We start from the raw sequence: 26,694 nt of genomic DNA on the forward strand, positions 1-26,694 counted from the left end.
TTATCAAGAACAGGCCCCTCATATGCAAATAATGTCGATGCCCTGCGTGCATATAGAAGAGAGTGAGGCCAGGGTCGGAGTACTGCATGGGCCACCATTGTATGTGCCATGCTTTGCTGAAACATTAAGAACGGGGCCCAGGCGAAGAGGAGCAGACAGGGAGAGTTTAAATGACCCCCCCCCCCCTTCCCCCCAGCAATGAGGAGAAGATAGTTGAAAAGGCAAAGCAACTACTGTGTACAACAGGATCAAGTCATTTAAAAAGAAAAAGTGTTTCTGACTGTAAATACAAGACACCAAGTAACAGTAAAAAGTCCCGTTCTCACGGGAGGTTGCAAATGCAGACAATGAGGCACTAAGAAGGGTGTACTATGTGTATTCATGAATCAAAAGATAGCATTTAGAATGGGCAGTAACAGGAGCCAATTGAACAGTTGGGCAGAGAGTGGGCGGAGCTTCAATTCCATACTCCAAAACAGAATGCCTTGCAGGGCAGCACATGCACTGCCCAGGCTCGACCTAAAAATAAAATAAACATTCTGGTTGCAGGTGGTCACAAAAATAATTTAGAAATACAGAAACCGTGATATTTTAGAATTGCTGAAAATAGGATGCAGTTTTTGCATGCTCAACATGAAATACATTCTGTACTTAAGAAAATACCCTGCAAGAGTAGAAATTCAAGTAGTCACGTAAAATCATTCGAGAAATAAGACAAAGTCCAGTTTCATAAGTATTGCAAAATATGGTATTTTACATTTTATACAAAAAGTCTCCATACATGTGTCAATTACAAAACGGAATTAAACGTAATACAAGACAAAGATGTTCGAATTAAATGATAAACATGGTTTCTGAAAAAGCTGAATAATATGTGTTAAAATTAAAGCTGTGTGGAAACATGTTATGGTGTAAAATGATTTTGCATCAAATTAATTTGCCATCCGCGTCCATCCTACCTCCATCCTTTACTTAACCCCCTGCATTTTCCATTCTATTACCTCTCCACAGACATGCACTGTGAATCAAGTGAACAATCCTTTGCAGAACTCAAGCCTTTCAGCTGGTTCAAGAGTGTTGCCTGCCAAATTATAAGGTAGCTATAAGTTGCACGAATCAAATTTTATTTTCCAAATGTAAATGCCTTACCTCTGTAGGTAGAACAGATAAAGGAGACCATAGCAACCAACTAAATCCTTGCCTACAGATGTCTGTTTTATGACAAAGGCTGGTCCACTAGGCAACCCAGTAGAAAGTGGGAGTTACCTGCGTTTTTACTAGTCACAAACAAGCTTAAGAATCATCTATCAGAGATAAGAAAACATTATAGGGCTACCTGCTGATAGCTGTCAAACACGGCTTGAGATTTTATGGCTGCTGGATGGACCTGCTAACAAGCCAATAGACAACTTTGAGAGGCGAGGTTGGTGAATACATGTTGGACATGCAGTTTTAATTCTAGAAGCCAGCATTCCTTTCCTTGTTGTACGATTGGGTTAGCTCTTATGAGTGTTAAAGTTGAGCAGCATTACCAGTCCTCCTGTGGATAAGTTTGTATCTGATTTCAGACCTTAGAAGTAGAGCTTGATCACCAACGGAAGAGAGCAACAGAGGACAACGGTCTACCGGTCCACAAGAATGCTGCACTGTCCATCTGCAGTGTTGAGCTAGGAATGCTCAATAGAAACAAATTTTAACTCATTCCGGAGTAGGCAATTTACTGAATATACATATAGGTTCTCCCACTAAAAGGAGACTTAAGTCCAACACGAAAGCCCCAGACAACCAGCTATGTAACCCACTGCCCATTTCTAGAGAGCCAGTTACCCGAGGACAGAAGTTACTAGCTTATCTGGAAATTTAAATCTCAGAAAGGGTCCTCAAACCGGAAAATAGAACGGGCTAATGCATCTTCTTATAAACACTCACCTTGTGACCAGGACTGAAGTTAAGTATTTGCCTTTTATTGGGAGTGGGTATTTTGAGCCCCCCCTTTCCTCTGGCATAAGACAGCAAGACCCGTGACAAAGCGACTTCTTAAGGCTAATGCACCTTAAACTTCACAATATGGGGGAGTACCTAGATTAAAACTCTTACCATTGCAGTAATGTGCTGGGGGTGAGTTTGCTAAGGGTGGTTTCCTAAACAATGAAAAACTTCACCACCAGCCTGAGACAAACTACAGTGCAGCATCTTGGATGTGAGCAAAGTCATTCCATCAGAAATGAATTTTCAATTTTAATGGCCGGAGCTAAAGGTTTATGGCAGAATAAGCCCTACTACAATGGAGGCAGTGCAGGTCGTCTAGCAGAGCCCATAAATCTTCCTGCAGGAGCAAGAAGCTTAGGACCTCCTTGCTTATTGCCATTAGTTGCTAGAGTAAACGTTTACGCAAAGACAGGGAACAATCAAACGGTGACTCAACAGTAATCAGAGGTTCAGTTTTAGACATCTGAAACACCAGCTTAGCGATTAATCTGAAAACTTAAATAACCATCCACCGAGTTCTAAGGCATAGTAGTTGGGGGGTGGGGTGGGAGAGTTGAGAAATGGCTTCACTGGACGCCGCAGAGGAATTACTCCATGTAGTTCAGCAAACTCTGCTGGTTCTTTAGGACATGCTGGTTCTTTGTGACATGCACCTAGGTTTACGCATTTCCAGAAAAGGGACCCTAGGATAAAGAAGCATTCCTTTATGGACAAGGAGACTATGGTACTGGCAACCAGCATAGCCATAGCCAATTTGCAACTGACCATTGTGCGACTCAAGAACAACTCTTGTGGAACTAGTAAAAACCACGGAAAACACAAGGGACACCAGCCCTCCAGAGTGGCTGAGATGCTCTGTGGGATACTTTGAGATGTAACATACGGTAGGACAAAGTTCTGGAATGCCTCCCAAAAGGGAAGAAGGATTTTTAACCATGACTCTACAGAAACATGTCACAAATGATAAAACAGGTACCCTAAAGTGCTTTGGGAGCATTATAAATCTCAGAACCGAAACATCTCAGACACTTACCAGTACAACCCACAAAGATGTGCTTTTCTTAAACGTGACAGCTGATAGAAGTGTGCAACTGCCTTCAGAGTCTTTTAAGACCTACCACAAACTAGTAGGGAAAATGTGAGTAGGGAGGATAAGCTGAATCCCAGGTACAGAATATTGAGACCCATCCCTTGAAGCAAAGGCTAAGGCAGCTAGTGCATGCAAATGTGGAGAGTCCAGCGAGAGTCCGGAGGCGTTTGCCAAGATCTGAAACCTATGAAGAAGAAAGAAGGTCCTTCACAACTGTACTTTGAAGGACACTTCAAAACAATGTTTAAATTGTAGCACACCCCATTGTCCAACATAGAACAGAAAGAAACTAGAAAGGGTGGAAAGTATTCAATAGATGGTAGGCTAGATGTCCTTTATGGCCTTCTAGTGCCCAAGACATTGGCTCAATGCCAAAAAAACTAAGAATGCAATAATGTCCAAATGCAAGGGAAGGAAAGCTTAATTCAATATTCCCTAAATAAGCCCCTTCGTACATTTGAAGATAATCTTGTTTCCCATAGTAGTTAAGATCATAATTTGTTGGCCTCCACGGAAGGCAAATTAAGTTGGTTAAAAGGTTCCTGCGTAGTGTCCAATGAAACTCTGATATAGAACAACCGCCCAAAACCACATAGATCATTGATATCTTATTTCTAAATGTGAATGCTAAATAATTTAATTCATTATTAGCATACACTAATCAGGAGACCAGAAACCATATTGTCACACCCAAACATTTTGTAAACCACAAATTGCATCCCAATAGCTAAAAACAATTGATACCTTACCCTCCTGTCCCACCTCCCCCACCCAAAAAGATAACCACTTTTTTTGTGTTTTTTGTTTTTCCCGCAACTTGCGACTGATTACAATACAGTACCTTAAATAGCCAAAAAATGAACTATGACAAGTACTATATTATATACAAATGTTTAAATGAAGATGAGGAAATCTCCATACAGAAAGGCAGTGTTTTAAAAGTTGAGGCAATGTGAGGAGAAAAAAAAAAGAAAAAACCTGAGAGCCTCAATAGTAGTCCATTGTTTCACAGAAAATTACATAAAACTACACACGGCAGTGTGGGCCTGTTCAGTCAGGACGGACCTACATAGTTGCAAAATCTGTATTTTTGCTAATGTGTTTCCACCAATCGATCGTATTAGGTGGAGCCGCAACTGTAAATGAATATTACAGATCACATCCATCTGGAGACTGGTCTGGTCATCGGTTAAGGGTTAATCTGATGGAGTTTTTTATGACACGAATGGTGTTTGTAGGTATAGGAGAGGACGCATCAGGAAGTTCTTTGCTTGGCAGTCTCTGCAATAAAAATGGAATATAACAGTAAGAGTAAAGCAGTCCCTTTTACCATGTACAGCCCCAGCATTTCCCTTTTATATCTTCCAGTTAGTGGCAAACTTAGAGGGTGATCTAATTTGTATGATTAGAGTACACAAGCCATGGGACATTAGTTTCTTACCTTTGACCTGGCGGTGGCGGTGTCAATTACTGGAAGTGGCACAGATTCTCCAAGGCAATCCTGGAAAAATAAAGTTATAACTCAACTGATGCGTGCAGAACCATTACATAAAAGTTCTCTGAAGAGGCTACGATATCCAGGAACATTGCATTCCATCACATTTACACAATACCTGGCAATTAGAACCCCAATTCTTAAAGTTTCCAAAGCACATGTTACTTACCTTCGGTAACAATAGTTCTGTAAGAAACAGTAGTTTGTATTAGATTCCTTACCTTTGAATATCCCCAAGCGTCAGAATGGATCCGGAAACTTTTGCGTAGCAGTACCCTTGCGCATCAGTAGGTGTCGTCTGCGGCTCCGCGTCAGTCATCGGCGCCGGGATGACGTCGCTGGAGTACTTGGACGTCGCTGGGGTACTTGGACGCCGCTCTTGTGCTGACGTCAGTTCTTATACATGGCTTTTCCGCGCCAGAAACACAGAGCCATGATAAAAACCAACACTGGTGCCATGAAACTAGGGCCCTGAAAGGGGATGACCTTAACCCTAGATATCGGTTCGCAGAACGGGGAGGATGGGTGGGGCGGTAAGGAATCTACAACCAACTACTGTTTCTTACAGATATATCTTTACCGAAGGTAAGTAACTTGTGTATCTGAAAGAAACAGGTTAGTATTAGATTCCTTACCTTAGAATAGATACCCCAGCAATACCAACCCCGGTGGTGGGCCTGCGAACAAATGATCACACCAGAAAGTCCTGGAGAACGGAACGGCCGAAAAAGCCATCTCTCCGGACTTGGCTGTCCTGGCAGTAGTGTCTTGCAAACGTGTGCAGCGAGGCCCACGTAGCTGCCTGACAGATGTTCTGCAAGGGGACTCCCCGACCCAGGGCGGTAGTAGCCGCCGTGGCCCGAGTGGAATGGGCCCTCAGCCCCACAGGAGGCTCCTTTTTAGCCAAAGAGTAGCATACCTTGATGCACAACACGACCCAAAGAGAGATGGTCCGCTTGTGCACCGCCCGACCTTTCTTAGCACTCACATAACCAACCAGAAGTTGGTCATCCACCCGGACTGGCGTGTGCGATACAAATAGAATGTGAGCGCACGTTTTGGGGCCAGACGGTGGAGCCTCTCTTAATCTTTCGAGGGAGGCGGAAAGAAGGTTGGCAAGGTGATGGACTGCCCGATGTGGAAGGCTGTGACTACTTTGGGCAGGAAAGAGGGTCGAGTCCACAACACAACTTTGTCCGGATGGACAGAAAGGAAGGGAGGTTTAGAGGAAAGAGCCTGGAGCTCCCTCACCCTCCTGGCAGAGGTGATGGCAACCAGGAATGCAGTCTTCAGAGTAAGGAGACTAAGAGGACCGTTATGAAGTAGCTCGAAAGGAGCGCACATCAGATAGGTCAGAACAAGGTTCAAGTCCCACTGAGGCATCACGAAAGAACAGGAGGAAACATGAGTGATGCCCTTCAAAAACCTATTTACAACTGGGGACTTGAACAAAGAGGGCTGATCAGGGAGCCTTAAGAAGGCGGAAATAGCAGAAAGGTAGCCCTTGATAGTTCCCAGAGCAGAGCCCTGCTGGGCAAGAGAGAGAAGAAAGAGAACCTCTGAAAGAGGGGCAGAAAGGGGATCCACAGCCTTTGCTGTGCACCATGCCACAAATTTGTTCAACCTGCAGGTGTATACCGATTTTGTGGCGGGACGCCTGGCTGCCAGAATCCCATTACAGACTTCAGGAGGCAAGTCAAATGGCCTCAACTGCCGCCGGTCAATCTCCACGCATGTAACTGGAGACTGGACAGGTTCGGATGGAGGACCGTCTCCTGCTGCTGCGACAGAAGGTCCTCCTGAAGAGGCAGACTAAATGATCGACAGACATGCTGAGTAGCTCGAGATACCAGTATCTTCGTGCCCAGTCCAGAGCCACAAGGATAACTTGGGCCCGGTCGCGTCTGATCTTCAGCACTCTGGGCAGAAGTGGTATAGGCGGAAAGGCATACAACAGACCGCAGCTCTACTCGCGACGAAAAGCGTCTCCGAGCGAGTGCCGCCTTGAAAATTCCAACACGCAGAACTGATGACATTGTGCGTTCTCTTCTGTGGCGAATAGATCTTACCAAGGCTCTCCCCACTGCTGAAAGAGGCCTTGCGCCACGTCCAAGTTCAGACGCCATTCGTGATCCATCATGCACAGACGGCTGAGTTTGTACGCCCTGGCGTTCAGGGAACCTGCCAGGTGTTGAACCACCAGGGTCACGCCCTGATGTTCTAGCCACTGCCAGAGGCGCAGAGCCTCCTGGCGTAGGGTCAACGACCCCACCCCGCCCGGTTTGTTGCAGTATCACATGGTGGTGGTGTTGTCCGTGAACACCTGCCCTACACTCCCCCAGACAGAGGAGGAATGCCTTCTGGAGCTCCGGGCGATCTGGCTTGCACTGAAGGTTGACGTGGAACCGGGACTCCACCGGAGACCAGAGGCCTCTGATCTCCGCCTCCCCCATGTGGCACCCCCAGGCCTGGAGGGACACGTCCGTCACAACTACGTGCTCCGGTTGGGGTAAGGAGAGCGATCTGCCACTGAAACTTCAGGTCCCACTGCAGAGCCCACATCCGCCACCTGCGTGATGCACCAGAAGGATGTAGGAGGCCATCAGCCCCAGAAGCTGCAGCGTCAACCTGACCGAGACTCGGGATTACGGCTGAAAGATCGGAATCAGAGCCTGAATATCCCGAACCTGCTGTTCGGGAGGATAAACCCGAAACTGCGCAGAGTCTATAACCGCTCCGATGAAGAGGAGGTTCTGAGCGGGACACAGGTGTGACTTCGGCACATTGATGGAGAACTCCAGCAGGTGAAGGAGGTCGGCCGTAATCTGGAGGTGGCTGACGACTGTCTGGGGCGAGCCCGCCTTCAACAACCAGTCGTCTAGGTAGGGGAAGACAAACCCCTAACCTGCGCAGATGAGCTGCGACCACTGCCATCACTTTCGTGAACACCCATGGGGCGCTGGTAAGGCCGAAGGGGAGCACAAACTGAAAGTGCTCGTGGCCTACCGTGAATCGCAGGTAACGCTGGTGGGCCGGCAGGACGGGGATGTGAAAATAAGCATCCTGCAAATCCAACGATACCATCCAATCTCCCGGGTCCAGGGCAGCTAAGACCTGAGCCAAAGTCAGCATCTTGAACTTCTCCTTCCGGAGGAAGCCGTTGAGGTTCCGCAGGTCCAAGATAGGGCGTAGGCCCCCTTTGCCCTTCTTGGGAACCAGAAAGTAGTGGGAGTAACAACCACACCCTACTTCTGGCCCAGGAACGTGCTCAATGGGCCCCCTTTGCCAAGAGGGCCGTAACCTCCTCTTGCAGAAGACTCAAGTGATCCGACACACGGTGGTACTGCGGTGGCATGGCTGTAGGGGTCGCCTCGAAGGGGAGGGAGTAGCCCCTTCGGACGATTTGCAGCACCCACCTGTCCGATGTGACAGTGCGCCAGTGGAGGAGGTGATGGCGAACCCTGCCCCCCACTGGAGTCACATGGGCCTGAAAGCTCGGACTAGGATGGTTTTGAGGCGGATGCTGCAGGGGTAGGTGTGGACCGACATCGCCGTTGTCCCCGACCGCTGCTACGGCGGTTACCACGCCCGCCACCGCGCTGGCTGTTAGTCTGCGGCCGTGGCTGGCAGGACGTGTGGGGGCGCCCCTTCCTTGGCCGCGAAAGGCAACAGTTTGCTGGCGTGGGGCAGAGAGGCCCAAGGACTTGGCCATAGCCCTTGAGTCCTTAAAGCGCTCAAGCGCACTGTCTGCCTTGTCGATAAAGAGGCGACTGCCATCAAACGGCATGTCCATAAGGGTGTTTTGGACATCAGCTGAAAAGTTGGCGGACCTCAGCCAGGCATGGCGACGAATCGCCACAGTCGTTGCCATCGCTCTGCCCAGTGAGTCAGTGGTATCCAGCCCACACCGGATGGAATACCGTGCCGCATCTCTACCCTCCACAAGGGCTTGGGTGAGTTTAGTCCAGACCCCTTCCGGGCATTGTGGCAGCACGTCCGCGACCATGTCCCACAGAGAGTGGATTTAACGGCCCAAGAGGGACGCGGTGTTGACTGACCGCAACCCCAAACTAAGTGAGGAGAACATCTTTTTACCATACTGTTCGTACCTCTTGGATCCCAGATCGGGGGGGAGCCGAGCGGCGCCGCTCCGGTGCCGAACCCGAATCGAGGGTAGGACCGGGGACGATGTCGTCCTGGGACGGCGCTGGAGGAGGCACCCTGGGGGCAGGGTCTGGCGAGGTCGTAAGGTCGACCGGCGACGACCCGGAACCGTATCCAGCGGGGCCCTGCGGCGTCGGACCGAAGTCGCCGAAGGCGCTGGGGCCGAAGCACCCGGCCCGCTTGAGGACCCAGTCGGGGAAGCTTGGCCAGAAGGCGCCGCGGAACCAGACGGAGGAGTGAGCGACCTCATGGCCATGAGTAAGGCCTCGATCTCCTCCGGCGTCACGTTCTGCCCAGGGACCAGCGGGTATGGAGCAGGCCGCAACGGCTCCGGTGGAGCAGCGTGGGCAGTGTCGCCCGAACACCCGGCCACGTCACGCGAGCATCAGGGGGAGGGTCAGAAGAGCGATGTCGCCTCTTTGACTTCTTGTGCGCCCCTTACCTGGGGACTTCGAGCCCGAAGACTGATGACGACTCCTGGAACTGTGGTGACTCCGGCCCCACGACTGTTCCCTCGACCTCCTTCCGGACCAGGACCTCGAGCGGCGCGGGGCCGACTGCCGGAGCTAGAGTCACTTGCGGGACCGCTCCTGTCTAGCTTTAGACGTCAGTGCCTGGCAGTCGGAGCAGGACTTTTCGTCGTGGTCGGGGCCCAGACAATGAAGGCACTGGCGATGGGGGTCGTTAACCGACATCAGCCGGCTACAATCGACGCAGGGTTTGAAACCGGGCATCCCTACCGGCAACGTCTGACTAGAGTGACTTCGAAAGATGATCAAAAAAGTTAGTCAAAAATTGACCAAGGGTACTACTTTTTCCAGATCGGCGCTTGCTGGCATGGAAAAAAAGAAGAACTGATATCAGCATGCGAGGGCAGCGTCTAAGTACTCCGGCGACGTCATCCCGGCACCAACAATGCGGACGACTGACGCGGAGCCGCAGAAGACGCCTACCGACGCGCAAGGGTACTGCTACGCAAATGTTTCCGGATCCAGTTGGACGCCTGGGGATATTCTAAGGTAAGGAATCTAATACTAACCTGTTTCTGTCAGATAGGAAGGATAGAGTTGAGAAAAAATTATTAAAACCTAAAATGTATTGTATTCATTAGGAAAAAGATTAATCCCTAAAAAAAATTTTAAAAAAATTTTGAAGATGTAAAGTAGGTTTCTAAAAGACTTCAAATTCAGAAATAAAGCTAGGAAGCAAATAGGTTGGTTTAAATAAACACAATAAACAAGTTTGAGAAAATGCTGTTTTTTAGCACCATTTAGGCTATGTAGGAAATATACGAGATTAAACAAGACTAATGTGACCTTCCCTGCCCTCTGCACTCCCAATCCGTTGCACCCACTTCGCCCAATCCTCCGCAGAAGGATAGGTTGCAATGGGCCCACGACACAAGACTTGCGGTGGATGCGACAGAGGCTCGGCAAGCATAAGTGGGATATCAGCTATTGTGGCATCCTTCTGGTAGTGAATGGGATAGCTGGAGAGAGTGGTTGTCCTCCGACTGTGGACAGGCTACAACACAGACTTCTGAATGAAGAGGAGCAGCCTGCCAGATCTGCACCACTACCTAGAGCGGGCAGGGCAAGAGCAACACTTACAGGTGAAGGAATGATTAGTTGCAGGCAATATCCCATGAGGAATCCTTAAGCTGGGTCGATTACTGGTGATAGCTGCAGCATTCAGGTAGCTGTATGCAGACTACGTGCAGACAGCAGCATACCCAAGTCTTGGCTGTACAACATGGAGAAACCGGTGAACTCGGCAGATATCCTTGCACAGTCAAGGTCATCACCGGCTCACTTTGCTGCTACACTACGGAGCAGGGATATCGTTCTTGGACCCTTGCTCCAGCCCTTCGCGCTGAGGACCGAGGGCGGAAGCAACAAACTGTGTCAGTGGACTTTGTGGAGAGCGTGGGAGTACAGCAGGAGCCTCAGGGGTGGTGCGCGGCAGTGAATCTGTTTCCCAGGAGTCCCTGCACAGCCAGGAACATCGCGGACGCGCCCCCTGATAGCCACGCCCCTGCCTACAACGCCCCCTACTTTAACAGCTCGTCCAACGTCTCGCGGCACGCCAGCGAAGCCTGAGCAAAGGGCGGGCAGTCTGTGGCAGGCCAATGCTGGGCTGGGACACCCCCTGTCATCTGCTACATCCGGCTGTAAGGGTAGGACTTTGTCTGGTATAGCGTGTTGCTATACCTTAATTGTTATTACCAATGCCCACTCGCTCGGGGAAAATCTTGAGGGGGGAGGAGAGGCGGGGCCCTGTACCATCATAGGAACCATGGACCAGTTTATCACACGGGTGGCTGCAGTTATTGAGAAAGATTGTAATGACAGAGCGCCGCCTTTCTCAAGAACAGCTTCCGCCAAAGCGCTCTTCTCTGGGCTTGTTAGCCCAGGTCAAGTCACCAGTGTGCAGCTCTGGTCCCCCCTACCCCACCCCCCACACATCCGACCAGTTAAGAATAGCCTCTTTGAGGGACAGTATTGATAGGCTGGAGAACCGGGTAGCGCAACCCATCTCCGCTCCAGTTGCTGGTAGTGGACTGGACTCATGTTCCCAGGAAACTCCAGCACCCTCACCACGCCCGGCATCCTCTCCTATTGATCCTGGTTCTCCATTGGCCTTACCGATGATAGAAACCAAGAACCCTTCTTGCGCCAAAAGGAAAAGGATTGCTAGTCCGCGCAAAGGCAGCTTCTTTAAATTATATAAGAGATCTGAGAAGCTAGGAAGTAGGGGTACAGGGAATGCATTGGTGGAGGGTCTAGTTACGGATAACAACAATACTGAAAACAGGGGCCACCATCCCGGTTCCAAAGTTAATGAAACATGTGTAACCCCCCCTCCAAATTGTCAACTGGGTGCCAGTGATGTCCCGATAACACTGGCTCAAATTGAAAACCTGATTAAAACACTACTGTCCCCGATAGCATATAGAATAAGGGGGCTAGGGTGGACAGGTTTGAACAGACAACCCTGGATAATTTCTTTTCGTTGAAAACCCGTATCAAATTGCATTCTAGGATGAGGGAGGATGGGCAGGGAGGGATAGCTGGTAACTGGGTGATCCCGGATTCTCCGCAGCCAATTTCCACAAGAACTTCCACAGCAAACACAGTAATTCTACAGGCGTCTGATAATGCTCCTGCAGTATGCATAGTGGATACCCCAGTGAGCACTACCCTGATTGACCATGCACCCGCGAGTATCCCCAAACCCCCTGAGGCCCAGACGACGAAGCCCAGTAAGGCCAAGCCACCGGGAGGGAAGGGCTCTGGCAATAACACAAGTACATCGAAGGGGAAGGGTTCTGGTAAAGGTCCTGATCGGGTATGTCCTGTCCCAATTTCCACCAGTATACCCGGGACCACCCAACCGGAAGCTGCTGTGGTAAAAAACGTCTTAAAGCGCCCCCGGTTAATCTTCCCCCTGATTGCCATCCCTATGTCGCCATCCTTACAAATGTACCAATCTTGAAGGATGGACAACACTAATCCCACCAAACACTCAAAAATAAAACCTTACACTGGTTAAAAACCAACAGACCACTTCCCAGGGGTGTTGATGGGTTGATCCTGGGAGTAAGAAGAGTAGAGTGGGTAGGGTATGGCAAAAAGAAATTTGAAGGGGATTGCGTGATAGTTAACTTCAAAGACAGTAGAGTAGCACAAGTTATTTGTAACCATAGGGATACAAATGGGGGTCTCAGCATTGGCGTAGTAGACCTACCTATTTTTATCCAAGGCCTGCTGTAATCCCCATTTGTCCATATCCTGGTAGTGGTTGGAATAGTGGTCCATCTCATCTTGGTAATCTAGTGGGCCCCCAGTTCCACCCATGTGCTACATGGTCTGGATTAGAATGGAGCCCTCCTGGATATTGAACCGACGCCCACAATGGGGAGGCTACCCGGGCTCAGAGTATGGGTATAGTTGGTGCAGCCCTTAAAGCATCAGCAGCGGACAACATTATGGTCAACAGCCCAATGCCACCCATTATTGTACTTGGAGATAACGTGTCCCATGGGAGATTAAGCAGGGGCAGCGAAACAGAAAGACAGGTCCAGCTGGAAGGTGGAGATGGCCCTGTATCCCGCGGCGAGAGAGCTGTGGCGGATCCAGTCCTTAGGATTTGCAGCTGGAACGTCGCGGGTATTGATAGGAAGTTGGGCCTGCCGGATTGGAATACCCTCGTGGAGGGTTATTCCATCTGTATTTTCCAGGAAACCTGGTGCAGGGAGCCTTGTCACAAGGTGGGATATTCAACCCACTTTGTCCCAGCTGTTCCCCCGGTGGCAGGGAAGGGACGCCCTTCGGGTGGTCTCCTTATCTGGGTTGGAACTTCCTTAGAGTGTAAGGTGGAGGAGCACCCAACTAAAACTCCCGATCTCCTTAACATCACCCTAAAGGACTCTAGGGGTGCCCTGCTTTTGATAATCTTCAATATCTACGTTAGAGGTACAAAGGGTGGTACACAATCGGCCACCATTGCCCTTCTGGAGGATCTGCTTAGGCAGCGCGCCCCTAAATCTCACATCTTGGTGGCAGGTGACCTTAATTGTACGTTTGAGCCCCTCGATAAGGATGATGTATTGGGCATAGAAAAGGAGGACTCAAGGCGGGGGATTCACGCTTTGACTCTGCCCCCCATTAAGAGGTGGACCCAAGTGGCTCTACAGATTAACTCCCTTAATATGGAATTTGACTTGAGGGCAGTTAATGGGAGGTCTAAATCAGATTTGAAAGGGGCCCCTACCTATAACAGGCCAAACCATACATCTAGAATAGATTATATCCTTCTTGATGTACGTTTATGGGCTGACCTAAGGGATATGGAGATCATTTCGACCATTGAGAGTGACCACAATCTCCTCTCTCTTGTTCTTTCCCCCCAGTCGCTTAAGGGAAGGAAAAAACCCCTCCCCCATATGGCCCCCAACCCCCAGGCAGTCACTGTCTAACTGCGGCCGACTGTTGAAGTGGGCTAAATTTACTTCATCCCCAGAGAAAGTGGCAGCCGTAGGGTGTCTCCTGCTTGCAGCTTCAAACAAACTAGACCTGTCTTCCCAAGTATCTGAAGGTCTCGTCGACCTTCTGCAACCTAACTAGGGAATTAAGTAATCTATTTATTCTTCCTGGTGGGTACAAGGGTGCTCATAATAGGGAGCGACCGCCTACCAAACAGGGTTGGTATACAAAGAAATGTAGGGCTATGAAAAAAGCCTTGGTGGGAGCAGTTAAATCTAAATCCCAAGTAGCTACCAGGCTTGCAGGAAAGGATTACTATCGGACATTGAAGGCAGCGAAAAAGGAGTGGGAGGAAAAGTTCTGGGCGGACCTCTTGGCAGCTAGTATAGGAAGGGATGCCAGGGGTTTCTGGAGTCTGGTCAGGAATAGGGATAGGCCGGTAGCCATGTTGGTCACATGTAACATTCCAGCCCAGAGTTGGTATAACCACTTTGAGGCCTTGTATTCCATACCTGGCGGGGACAACAATGATACTTTATCTACGGTGGTCGAGGCAATGGTTGACCTCCCCGATGCCTTAACCGCTAGGGAGGTCGAAACCGTAATAAAGACCCTGGTCCCACTAAAAGCTGCAGGAACAGATGGGATTCCTGGTGACCTGATACGAGCCTTCCCCAAGGAATGGGGCAAGTTGGTTGCCTCCCTACTAAACGCAATTTTGGGGGGAGGTCTTGTACCCGACTACTGGAAAGGGGCGGAGGTTGTCCCGATATTCAAAAAGGGGTGCCGGGACAGCCCTGCCAACTACAGGCCCATAAGCATCATAGACTCCTCCCAGAAGGTGGCAGGGAAGGCGATCCAGGGGAGGCTTCTCCAATGGGTAGATGATAATAAGATCTTGTCAGACCTTCAGGCGGGCTTCCGGTCGGGAACTGGAACTATCGAACAGGCCTTCAGATTAATGCTCCTGCACTGGAAGGTGGTGGTGCTGGGCAAGGGCAGACTTTACCTGGCCTTTATAGACCTGAAGTCTGCCTTTGACCTGGTACCTAGGGAGGAATTGTGGAGGGTCCTGCAGAACATGGGGTTGCCCCCCCTACCTTTTGTTGCTCTTAACCAAACTACACTCCGGGAACTATGCACAGGTGCGGTGGGGCACCGGGGGGAGGGGGGGGGGGGGGGGGAAGACTGATAGGATCCCGGTGTGTAGGGGAGTCCGCCAGGGATGTGTGCTAGCCCCCACCCTATTCTCTTTGTATGTGAATAGGGTGGTGGAGTATCTGCAACAAGAACCGGCCGATGCACCCTCTCTGGCGGGCATCCGGATCCCTACTCTTCTCTTTGCGGATGATACCCTCCTGATCTCAAAGACCCCCCCAAGGTCTGCAAAAGCTTCTAGATCGCTTCCAGGAGTTCTGTTCCCTGAGGGGACTGGTGATCAATATCGATAAAACCAAATATTGGGTCATGAATCCCCCCAGGAAACTAGGTCGTCCACCGGTGCTGAATAACTGTCCATTGGAGAAGGTAGCAGAGTTTGACTACCTGGGAATCCGGCTTAGAGATTCCATGAGCTGGTCCCCGCATATTAATAAAATGTTACTTAGTCACAAAAGGGTGGGTGGTACGCTACTTAGGGAACACGGTTCTTCCCCCAAACATTGTATGGCCCCTGTTATTGACATATATAAAGCTAGAGGGGTCACTGCTGCACTATATGGGGCTGAGTTGTGGGGCACATGTAATTTGGAGGTACTAGCCAAAGTGGAGAGCAAATTTTTGAAAGACCTAATGGCTCTCCCTTTGAGCACACCCACAGCCCCTGTATTACTAGACTTGGGATGTAGATCGATTGTAGATCAGGCACGACTACGGCCAATGTTATGGGCTTGATTGTGAAGGGTTCCAGAACTCACCTCATATGCTGAAGGCCTGTCCGAGGTGATGGCCATGGGGGGTTGGCATAGGATAAAGTGGTTGAGGGATGTTAAAAACCTTTTGGGGGAGCTGGGATTGGCCGAAGCATGGGTTACTCGCTCCGCCCCACTAAAAGCCACCCTGAAGAAACTGTACTGGGAGTGGGTCTCTTCTAAACTTATTAGTAACCCACGACACTAATTCCACTGCAGTTTTCTTACAAATCAAAGACGTGGTGGCTTACAAACCCTATCTCGATTTGATTTCCATCCCATTTGATAGGGCTCTGTATTTTAGGTTTAGGGTGGGTATTCTACCAGTAGGCTATTTGACATGGAGATGGAAATCTACCTCCCAGCTCTCCCCCTATTGTGCCTTATGTCCCTCGAGGGTGGAGACGGTTGCCCACATCCTTTTTGAATGTCCAGACTATTGTAACCCAAGAAAGCGCTGGCTCAAACCTGTGTGCAGATCATTTGGCACTCGCCATTATTCAGTGTCCCTACGCATTTTACTAAGAGATACTTCCCCTCTTGTAGTTTGTGGCGTCTCAAAATTTTTAAAATGGTCTTGGTTGATCCGATCAAATAGGCTTTCCGTATCCATTTAATTGTTTTTTAACTGTACATATTAATTCAATTCCTTTTTAATTGTACATATCCTATGTTTTATTGTCTTTATCTTATGGATGTATCGCCATGTATATTTGCTGTATATCTTTTTTAATATACCTATTGTATGTACTGCTTTTAAGATATTCTTATATATCGAAATAAAGCATATCAACCAATCAACCAGCTGCATCCTAGAAAGTTACTGCTGACCAGGTCAGATAGAGGTCTTCATGTAATGAGACAATATATTGTGGCTTTCATAGTAAATGGTGGTCACCACAAAGTGCATTGACAGGATGGAAGTTAAGTGACCTAGATGTATAAAAGTAGTTTGGGAAATGGTAACTGGCTGGCAGTAGGGAAATTTCACTTGCATCTTGACTAGGATGTATTGTGCAGCAACATTGACATAATAGCAGATTAGCATGTTGCTGTGTTTTTCTCAAGGAGGTGAGCATGGAGGTATACTGCAGATCTTTTAATAGTGCTGCTACACACATTGTCATGGGGCTATGGTATTTGACTGTCCGAACAGTAGGATGTCCTTTATTCGATCTTTTGATACAAACGCTGGTGATAGTGATGCGGATACATGCGAGACAAGTGAGCAGTAGACGGTGAAGGGAGACAGTCATCAGACATGCCAAAAAAACAGAAAGGATCAAGCTGTATGGTGGCCCTTCATCATTTGCCTAAGAGTCTGGAAAAGATGGCAGCACTTCACATGAGCAGATTATTAACTGAAGTTACACTGTCCTTGCCACGGAGACCTAATACAGTGGACTATAAGTGAAAATAAACACTTTACAGACAAGATGGTCTCTGGCCATAAAGGGGATCATCCTGCAAAAAGGATAGACAAGTTGCTGGACAGAGCCACAGAACCAATAGAGATGTCTTGTGTGAAAGACATGTCAATTAATCATGCAAATAAGTTGACCAAAACACTACATTTATGTTTGTTAGGTTGTGTATTCGAATTGTATGCACCTCACTGATGGGGTATCCTGGCACTGAAGCAGGAGCAGAATGGGCCAAGCCGGGGTTGGGGCTAGGTGAAGAGCCAGGTCTTCAGTTTCTTACGGAATTCAAGAACTGAGGGCAGGTCATTCCATGCTTTAGGAGAAAGGTAGGAGAAGGCAAAAGTGCCAGATCTGGTTCTGCGTATGGGAGGGATGTGTGCGAGAAAGAATCCAGCTAAGTGGAGGTGTCTGGTAGGTTTGTGGAAGTTTATGCAGTTGTCTGAGTACATGGGGTCAATGTTGTCTAAGGCTGTGTGTGTGCCTGAGCAATCTGACGAGTGCTCATTTTTGGATAGGGAGGCAGTGGAGTTGTTGGATTGTGGGGTAATGCAAGTATGGGATGGGAGAGTGAGCATGGACACCAAGTTATATAAGGAATGAAGTATTTTGGTCAGTTGAGCATTGATTTAAGCAGAGTGCATTGCCATAGCCTAGCATGATGGCGAGGAGGGCTTGGGTGCTGGCGCTGCAAGTGTTGGGGGGGGGGGGGGAGCAATTTGAATATCATTTTGAGCACCTCAAGTATGTGAAAGTGGAGGACAGACCGCATTCATGTGGCTGGTTGTCAATTACTGTTCTGAGGTACTTGACGTCTGTTGACGGGAAGGGTGTGGGTCGAGTTTGACAGGCCATCAAGGTGGAGTCACAGAGCAAGGTCGCTAATAAATACCACTACTTCAGTCTGGTCTGTGGAGCTGGAGGCAGTTTTTCATCAATCTGGCGACTTCGGTCATGCAAGCGGAGAAATTGGTATGGGTCTTTGGCATCTTGTCTGAGAAGTAGAATTTGAACTAGGTGTCTTCAGAGTATTACATATTTCAGTGTGCATGGGCGATGCTGAGGGTGGGGCAGAGTGAAGATCCTTGTGGAACTCCGCAGACAAGGTTGACAGAGTCCGAGGAAAGGGGCCAGGCTGACTGGGTGCTGCCTGTCAAAAAGGAGCAAATCCAGCAAAATGGAGATTCTTGGATCCTGGCTTCATGCAGTTATTGGATAAGGATGGGGTGGTAGATGGTGTTGAAGGCAGCACCTCTGTCCCTGGTCATCCAGATGTCATCCGTGGTGGCCACGAGGGTGGCCTGTATTGTGGTTCAGCCTAAATCCCAAATGAATTGTCTCAAGTAGGTGCTTTTATTTAGTTTGTAGCCTAGGCGTTAAATTGCCCTTTACTTTTGCCTTGCAGGGTAGCAGGGTGATAGGCTGGTAGTTTGCTACTGTCTTCAGGTCTGCATAGGGTTTCATTGAAGCCTGAAGAAAATGTGGCAGATTTGAGCACCCGTCACAGTCAAATAAAAACGGTTTGGCATACCAGAAACAGAAAAGTATCCCATGAAAGTGCTCCAGGTGGATTTGATAGCATAATTGTTCAAACACATGGACTCAGTTTGACTTCTGCAGATAGGATCTTCGGAACACAATGTAGTTCCAGTCACCAAGTGCACTGCACATAATTCTAATGATGCTTTCTGATCACCACTTGAGGGAGGCAGTGTGGGCTGGGTGGGTATTGATGAGGAGGCAGGGCTATTAGACTCAACTGTGGGGTTGAAGCTGTCTACCACTGATATCCGGTGGTCTGTCCTGTGGCTCTGCAAACTGGGTTAAATACAACACCATGTGCACAGGATTCTCAGGACAGCAAGCACAAGCCATCACAAAGTTCTCAGGGAGGTAGCGTGGGGGTGGTCGAGCTCCATCAACTATCTCAAAGTGTATGTCCACTACAGCTCCCATCTTAGTAAGAAAGAAAGTACTTTAAGCAGACAGCTGTACTAAGTACTACACACTTCAATACCCATATACAAGTTAGCGATCCAGGGCGCTATCTCATGTAGGTGCTACTACACCCACCTGGATCCCTCCCAGGTGCTCTCCCTGGGTTCCCCCTTGCACTAAGGGCAATCAGGAGCAGTGTGTATCAGCCTCAGGTGCAGTTTAATTACCCACAGTTCAAAACTGTGCTCAGTCTACCTTACCACCTGTTTCTGCAACCACTGTGCACCAAGTGAGGTTCTCCTGTGTACTTCAAATAGCTACTGAGTACTGGCAAGTCTGTTCGAGTTGGTCAGATCAGTGCATTGGCCGCATTTCACAGGACCTTTCTTTTGCGGTCAGGGGACCAGGTCTCGTGAGGCTGAGACCATGGATCCAGTCGTGAAAGCTTGGATGGTGCAGGGCATTCATAGCTGGTGCAGACCATAGGTAGGTGCAGTCCCAGGGGTTAGGAGTGTCACAATCACAGGTGACTGCTCAGCAGACGGAGCCCTAACTGGCCTTTCAGCAAAAAGGCAGTTACAGGGCGATTGGGTCTTCCTCAAAATGAATTTCCCACTAGGAACTAGAGTGAGTCAGGGATAGGGGGTCCATAGGCCGCCAGGACCTTCCAGATAACTCTTGTACAAGTTCACTTCCTAGGCACCACACCACAGTTGGACCTTGCACCTTCATGGGCAGCCTCTCCTCCTGCAGAGAAAGGCAAGCTCCTTTCCCCTCACAACAGCCACGCTTCTAAGCATGTCAGGGTAGGTTCACAGCTACTCTGGCAGGGACTTCAAGTTACGTCGGATCATCTCCAGGAGACTGGCTATCAGGCACCTAACAGTCCTGGTTGCAGACATTGAGTATTTTGTGGAGCACTCCCTTTGTCAGAGGACATGTAACGAACAAAACATGGTGGGTTAGGCCCCCCTTTTACACACAACACTTGGATAGGGGAGATGGAATCACTGTCTCACAAGAACCACCCCCAACCCGTTTTTAGAGTCTGCTGCCCACTTTTTAACCCTAAAATCCACCAGGTGGCAGTATTGAGGAAGACTTATATGAGCAACTCATTGCAGTGCTGATAGAATATCTAAAGGCAACAATGCCTAAAATCACTTACTTCAGTGTCTGGGTCTCCTCCATCTAGCTGCAGGAATATAAACTATACTTCCATAGTGGAGGAGCCCAGTCATACTACATCTTGAGGAAGGCCAGTTCAGGAATATCCAAAACTGAGCCCACTGGCCTCCATTACTCATTGATACACCATGCACGTGGTACTGCATACACAAAAACCTGCTTAACAGCACACAGAAGAGCAACTTTACACAGGTGGGTCAGGAGGCCTCGTTTTGAATGACTCCGATATAAGGTCCGGGTCACACTACAGAAGCTCTTAAACACAGAATGTTGCTACTCCAGATCTATGTTCTAAATCCATGACAGGGCAGTAGGCCATTGCCGCCAAAGCCAAGTGGGTAGCTTTCTGGACTAATGCACACACTTTGTGCATTCCTTTGTGGTCACATGGTCGAATTTGAGCAGCACCACTCAGTCCTTTACCCTTCTCAGGTCTATAGAAAAAGTACTACTGAGTAGGTGAGCAAACAATTGTTATTTCAGCACCAGGAGACCAAAGGAGGAATGTGCAGTTTCAAAAACACATTTTGTTATGCTAACAATGGAGGCATGAAGATGTGCCCTGCTAGGTCACAGGATATGCCTAGAATTCAGTGCACACACTAAGATTAGGATGACACCATGGACAAGAGAAAAGTTTGGATAACAGATACATGCAGTTGGGAGCACACCCATATGCCATACAAAGGGATATCCCTGCCCCAAAAGATGGGTGCACATGCTGAACTACAAAGAGAAGTTAGGTTCCCTTCCTTCCTTGCTGCCCTAACAAGTAACATGCAATCGAAATCTTAGCTCTTGCCACCTTGATTTTAGCATAAAGACTCCAAGGAAACTATGCAGTACTAAGGCATCCGATACAAGGCTTACATACGCTTCACTATATGGAAACATGGAACTTCTGATGAGGTTGGGTAAAACTAAGATTACTATGGGGGATTTGCGGGAGGGTACAAAGTATTCTAAAAGCGAGTTAACATTGTTTTTGTTTTACATTAAAATTGGCATGGTGTATAAGCCGCATGAGTAAGTCTGAATCCCATTGCATGCTTCCTTACAGGCAGTAACTGCTACCCGCAGGGACTGTGGATAAGGAGGTGAACTAATGGTTACGTTTAAGCTACACCAGAGTAAAGACTCATTGGATTATCAGTCTCACTGCCCCAATTCATGAGGTTGAGCAGGAGCGGCTCAGATTTCTCACCTGTCCTTACAAGCCTGGATGACCACAAAGCAGTAAAAGTGTATGCAAGAAAAATTAATATGCTATGGCTTAGGTTAGCGATTCTTAATCTTTTGACCTATGTGGACTCCAAAAGAATCACATCTGGTCCCATTTGGCAAACTCTGTTACACACTATTTCATACAATCTACGTGGCAGATGCCGCTGCTATCAAGGAGCTAAAGTTCACAATGTGTGGTTCAATCAGATAATTATAGAACTAAAGAAAAAAAAACGAAACAAGGCATCTAAACAAGCTAGAGTGCTATCCCTGAAAAAACCACTAGTAGGATACAAACACTTTGTAAACAATACAGGCAGAAGATATGGAAGGCAAAGAGCTTACATAGAATCTCAGTGGTCAAAGATTGTCGAATTAGCAAATCAGGCTCAAAGGACTTTGAGGTATTTATAAACAAACTTGGCCCACAATATTGAGCAAAGCAGGGCAACATCATCCAGAGCCAGTATGGTAACGTAATATAGAGGCAATATAGGTTGATCAGAGACAGGACTGGTCCCGTCCATTTACATCAGTTTACACCCCTTCTCCTGTGAAGGGTAACGCAATGAGGGTGATCAAGGGGTCCAAATCAAATTGTGCCCCAGGACCCAACTGTCTCCTGAATAGCCTTTTCAAACCTAATTTGGCTTACTGGTCACCCCTTCTAATTAACTTAGCTTCTTATGCATTTTAAAGTGCGTGTTACCACAACATAGTAGTGGGCTATCCTGAATCTGGTGTTTAGGAGAGGTGACCCTTCCATACCAGGGAACTACAGAATGACTGCCCTGCTCGACAGAAATCACATTTTATTCCAAAACACTTAAGAATCAATAATTTGTATTAGTGGAAGACAGTTATTCGACACAGCTTCCTGCATACATCTTTAGGCCGGCAGAGCGATCATAAAGTAAACTACACAGCGTTGTAAGCCAACAACCCGGAGGCCGGCTGCGTAATGTGCAGGACTGTTGCATGGGCAAATTTGGGGAACAAGGAGGAACACACCTAAAAACAGAACAGATAATTAAACAAAATCCCACCCTAACACACCTGCACCACCCTCTCCGCACCAGCTATTGCCTCATTATGAACATACAAACTTCAGTGGTAATTTTTGGGAAAGCTTACAAGGTTACGATCACGATGACTGGGAAGGAGTAGTTTCTGTCCTGTAACTCCAGTTCTGTAGTAGGGGTATCTATGTTATAGTCATAATCTAGTGAATAGTCCCGCCCATGTGCGTGGACCCCGGCAATCAAAAATAATCTCTTAAATAGTCTAAAAATTGCAGAACTGCAAAGACACTTAAGAGAGAATTTAAAGACATAATGCAGCCTATATCCACAGGCTACACTGTCCAGTACTTCAACTAGAAATTCCACCAAAAACACCACACATAATACAGCCTGCCCAGTTTCTTCACAGAGAAACTTGCCTCTACCAGTAAAAGCCTCTGGAATGATAGAGAGGAAGGCATGGACAGACAAGCCTCATAGGCTGCCATTATGTGGCTTAAATAGGATACTGTGCCTTTAAGAGAACTTTCCAGAACTTCTCCCAGTATGCACAGCAGGTCCCTTTTACTTTCAGTTCTTTTTAAAGGCGTAACACGCCAGACCTGTAGCATTCCTTACATGAATAACTCTGTCCACCGGGGAGGCGGGAGGGCGCTTATGACTATAACAGATACCCCTACTACAGAACTGGAGTTACAGGACAGAAACTACTCCTTCTGTAGTAGGGGATCTCTGTGTATAGTCATAATCTAGTGAATAGAATGGCAAGCCCATCCCCACACCAAAGCGGCGGTGGAGAGAAGAAAATTAACACCACTACTGTGCGAACAGATTTCGCAGCGAAGCCTGCCCAACCTGAACGTCTGTCCTGGCATCAGTGTCCAGACAGTAATGCTTAGCAAAGGTTTGATCCGACTTCCAAGTGGCTGCCTTGCAGATTTCTGCAATCAGAACGTTACGGAGCAAAGCTGTCGTGGCAGCTTTGCCCCTGGTGGAATGAGCCTTAGGCTTACCTCCTACAGTCTTATTAGCTTTTTGGTAACAACTGTATGCAGGACACAATCCACCTAGAAATGGACTGCTTAGAGGTAGCAAGACCCGTCCTGACCGATCCATAATTGATGAAAAATTGGTTTGACCTACGAATATCTTTGGTTTTATCCAGATAAAATATCAACACCCTCCTAACATCCAGGAAATGAAGAGAACTTTCCGCTGGAGATGAAGGATTCTGAAAAAACGAAGGCACAGTTATGGTCTGGATGACATGAAAATCAGAAATAACCTTGGGAAGAAATTTAGGGTGAGTACGCATAACAACCTTAGCAGCATGAAACACAGTATAAGGTTCTTGGCAACACAACGACAGAATTTCACTCACCCTGCGGGCTGATGTAATGGCCACTAGGAACGCCACCTTCCAGGACAAGTGCTGCAACGAAGCCTTTTGAATAGGTTCAAAAGGTTCCTTCATCAACCTAGACAGCACCACATTCAATTCCCATGAAGGCGAAGGGAGCCTGACAGAAGGGAATACTTTCTTCAAGCCTTCCAGAAAATCTTTGATCACAGGGATCTAGAAGAAGGAAGTCTGTGAAGGGCATTTCCTGTAGGCAGTCAATGCAGCGAGAAGAAATTTAATGGAGTGAACATTAAGTCCAGACTGCGCCAAATGTAGAAGGTAAGGAAGGATGACATCTTCCTTGCACGTCGTAGGATCATAGTTCTTGGACTTGCACCAGATACAGAACCTCTTCCACTTGTAAGCATAGGAAGAGTGGAAGGCCTCTTAGACTCCTTCAGTATGTCCATGCAATCTTCAGGTAGATTCAAATGGCCATATTGCACTCTCAGGAGCCATGCCGCCAAACTCAAAGACGAGAGGTTGGGGTGCAACATCCGCCCCCCCCGTACTTCATGAGAAGGTCCGGCCTGCACGGCAGCCGTATGTGAGGAAGGAGATCCCGGTGAAGCAGGTCAGTGAACCACCACTGCCTGGGCCATTCCGGGGCAAGGAGTATCATCTGCGCCCTGGACCGGGCCAACTTGATGAGTACCGCCGGAATCAGGGGAATGGGTGGAAAAGCGTACAGAAAGCTGTTCGACGAGTCGATCCATAGCGCATTCCCCAGCGTCCCCTGCTGGTAGTAACTGGAGACAAAGTCTCTGCATTTGCTGTTTTCGGCGGTGGCAAACAGATCTACGTCTGGAGTCCCCCACCTTGCGAAGGCTTCTCTTAGTACTTCGTTGTTTATGACCCATTCGTGGTTTTCCTGTAGTCTGCTCAGTGCGTCCGCCTGAACATTCTGCACACCTGGTAGATGGGTAGCCGCTATCGTCAGTCCTCTGGCCAGAAGCCAGTGACAGATCGCCTGCGCCTCCTGCGACAGAGTGCGTGATCTCGAACCCCCCTGCTTGCTGAGGTAATACATCGTGGTTGTAGTGTCCGTCTGTACAAGCAGAGAGTTGGTCTGGAAGGACGGATGAAAGGCCTTCAGCGCCAAGTGAACAGCTCTGAGTTCCAGGAAATTGATGTGATACGTTGACTCCATCGGGGACCACGTTCCTTGAATCTTTAAGTCTACGGAGTGCGCTCTCCCGCCGTGGAGGGAAGCGTCAGTCACGACAGTCTGCGTGGGAATGTCCTTGTGGAAGGGAACCCCTCTGAGGAGATTCTCCGCTGAACACCAGCACTTCAGAGACTGAAGAGCCTGCAGAGATAGTAGTATCTTGTCGTCCCAAGATCCTTTCCTCTGATCCCACTGGTACTCCAAGCACTCTTGCAACGGTCTCATGTTCAGTCGTGCGTGTGGCTTTAGGAAGATAGGCCATCGATCCCAGTAGAGAAGACACCGTCCTCACTGTTGTAGATGGAGTGGTCATAAGAGCCTGAGCCTTCCGAAGGAGTGACAGCGTATTGATGGAGGCTCCCAAGTTCTGTATGCATTGAACCGGAGTCGGACAGACTTGGACATGTTGATGTGCAACCCCAGCTTGTTCAAGAGAACGCACGTCTTCTGGAAGTGTGCTCGAGCTTCCGAGAAGGAGGCCTTGATCAACCAATCTACCACCGCCATGCACTTCGAGAATGTTCTCGGCGCAGACTTCAGTCCGAATGAGAGTACTCTGTATTGATGATTGGCGCCGACTTGGAATCGCAGGCGAATCCACTTGTTTGCCTGCCGCAAGTCTAGAATGGGCCTGAACTCGTTCTTGTCCTCCTTGCGAACGAGGAAGAACCGGGAGTACAGACCTCTTCCTCTTTGAGACAGAGGAACGTCTTCTATCGCCCTTTTCATTAACAGGATATTTGCCTCCGCCTGAAGCTCGCACAGTTGAAACCGTGAGCTGACCGGTGGGATTGTTGGAGGCGGGCTAGTGAACCGAAGACTGTATCCATTGCAAACAATATTCAGCAACCACTTGTCCCGAGTAATTTTTCCCCACTCTGCCAGAAAAAAATGGAACGCCCCCCCCCCAACCGGAGTGGGTAATGGATGCAGGGGAAGTAAGCACTCAGGCCTAGACCCGGCTGGGCCTTTGGTCGCTGGTGCAGATTGTTGGCCTCCTCTGCCTTTCTGGCGCTTCTGGAACGGCCTTGGGAACTGATGTGTTGTTGCTGCTGCTGTCCTGAAGGTTGGCCATGCCCTCTGCCCTGTCCACCGAAACGCCTCTGGAACGGACGGTACGACCTTTGTCTCTTTGGGCTTTTCCAGACCCACAGCCGTGAGTGTCTCAGCCTCAGCCTTCATGCGGGCCATTTCGTCATCTGCATGTTTCCCGAACAGGGTTTTGCCAGAGAATGGCAAATTGGCAACCCTTTGCTGAGCGTCAGGTTTCAATGACGTGAGGCGGAGCCAGGCGTGTCGTCTCCGGTTAATCCCATGGCAGAAGCCATGTGCCACCAGGAGGGAAGAATCGGCAGCAGCACTGATTACCTGATTCGCCAACAACATCCCCTCGTTTAACACCTCATGGAAATCTTCTCTCTTGTCGCGAGGCAGGTGTTCCACAAACTGCTGGAGGGATTCCCAGAGTGTGCGGTCGTAGCGCCCCAACAGGGCCGTAGCACTTCATGGACGTCGCAGACGTCCCACAAACTTTCCTCCCAGCAGAATCCATCCACCTAGATTGTTTATCTGGTGGAACCGTGGATGACGGAGTGATGGCATGCTGTCTTCGAGCCGCCGTCACTATCACAGTCTGGAGGGGGTTCCATCCTTAGAAAAGCCGGATCAGATTCGGGAGCCCGGTATTTTTTTCTGTAA

General features: G+C 48.7%; 1 protein-coding gene across 1 annotated transcript in view; it reads right to left on the minus strand.

Moving 5' to 3' along the window:
- Positions 1–725: 725 nt before the first annotated feature.
- PAPOLG (poly(A) polymerase gamma) overlaps positions 726–26,694 on the minus strand; it is a 455,976-nt gene continuing 430,007 nt past the window's right edge. Inside the window, exons 21-22 of the mRNA XM_086927484.1 lie at positions 4,521–4,580; positions 726–4,360 (exon numbers count right to left, since the gene is read on the minus strand). Of these exons, the coding sequence (XP_086783610.1) occupies positions 4,262–4,360; positions 4,521–4,580 (159 nt within the window). The 3' untranslated portion in view covers positions 726–4,261. The remainder of the gene's footprint in view (positions 4,361–4,520; positions 4,581–26,694) is intronic.

The sequence above is a fragment of the Lissotriton vulgaris genome, chromosome 6, assembly GCF_964263255.1.
Source record: "Lissotriton vulgaris chromosome 6, aLisVul1.2, whole genome shotgun sequence".
Classification (NCBI taxonomy): Eukaryota; Metazoa; Chordata; class Amphibia; order Caudata; family Salamandridae; genus Lissotriton; species Lissotriton vulgaris.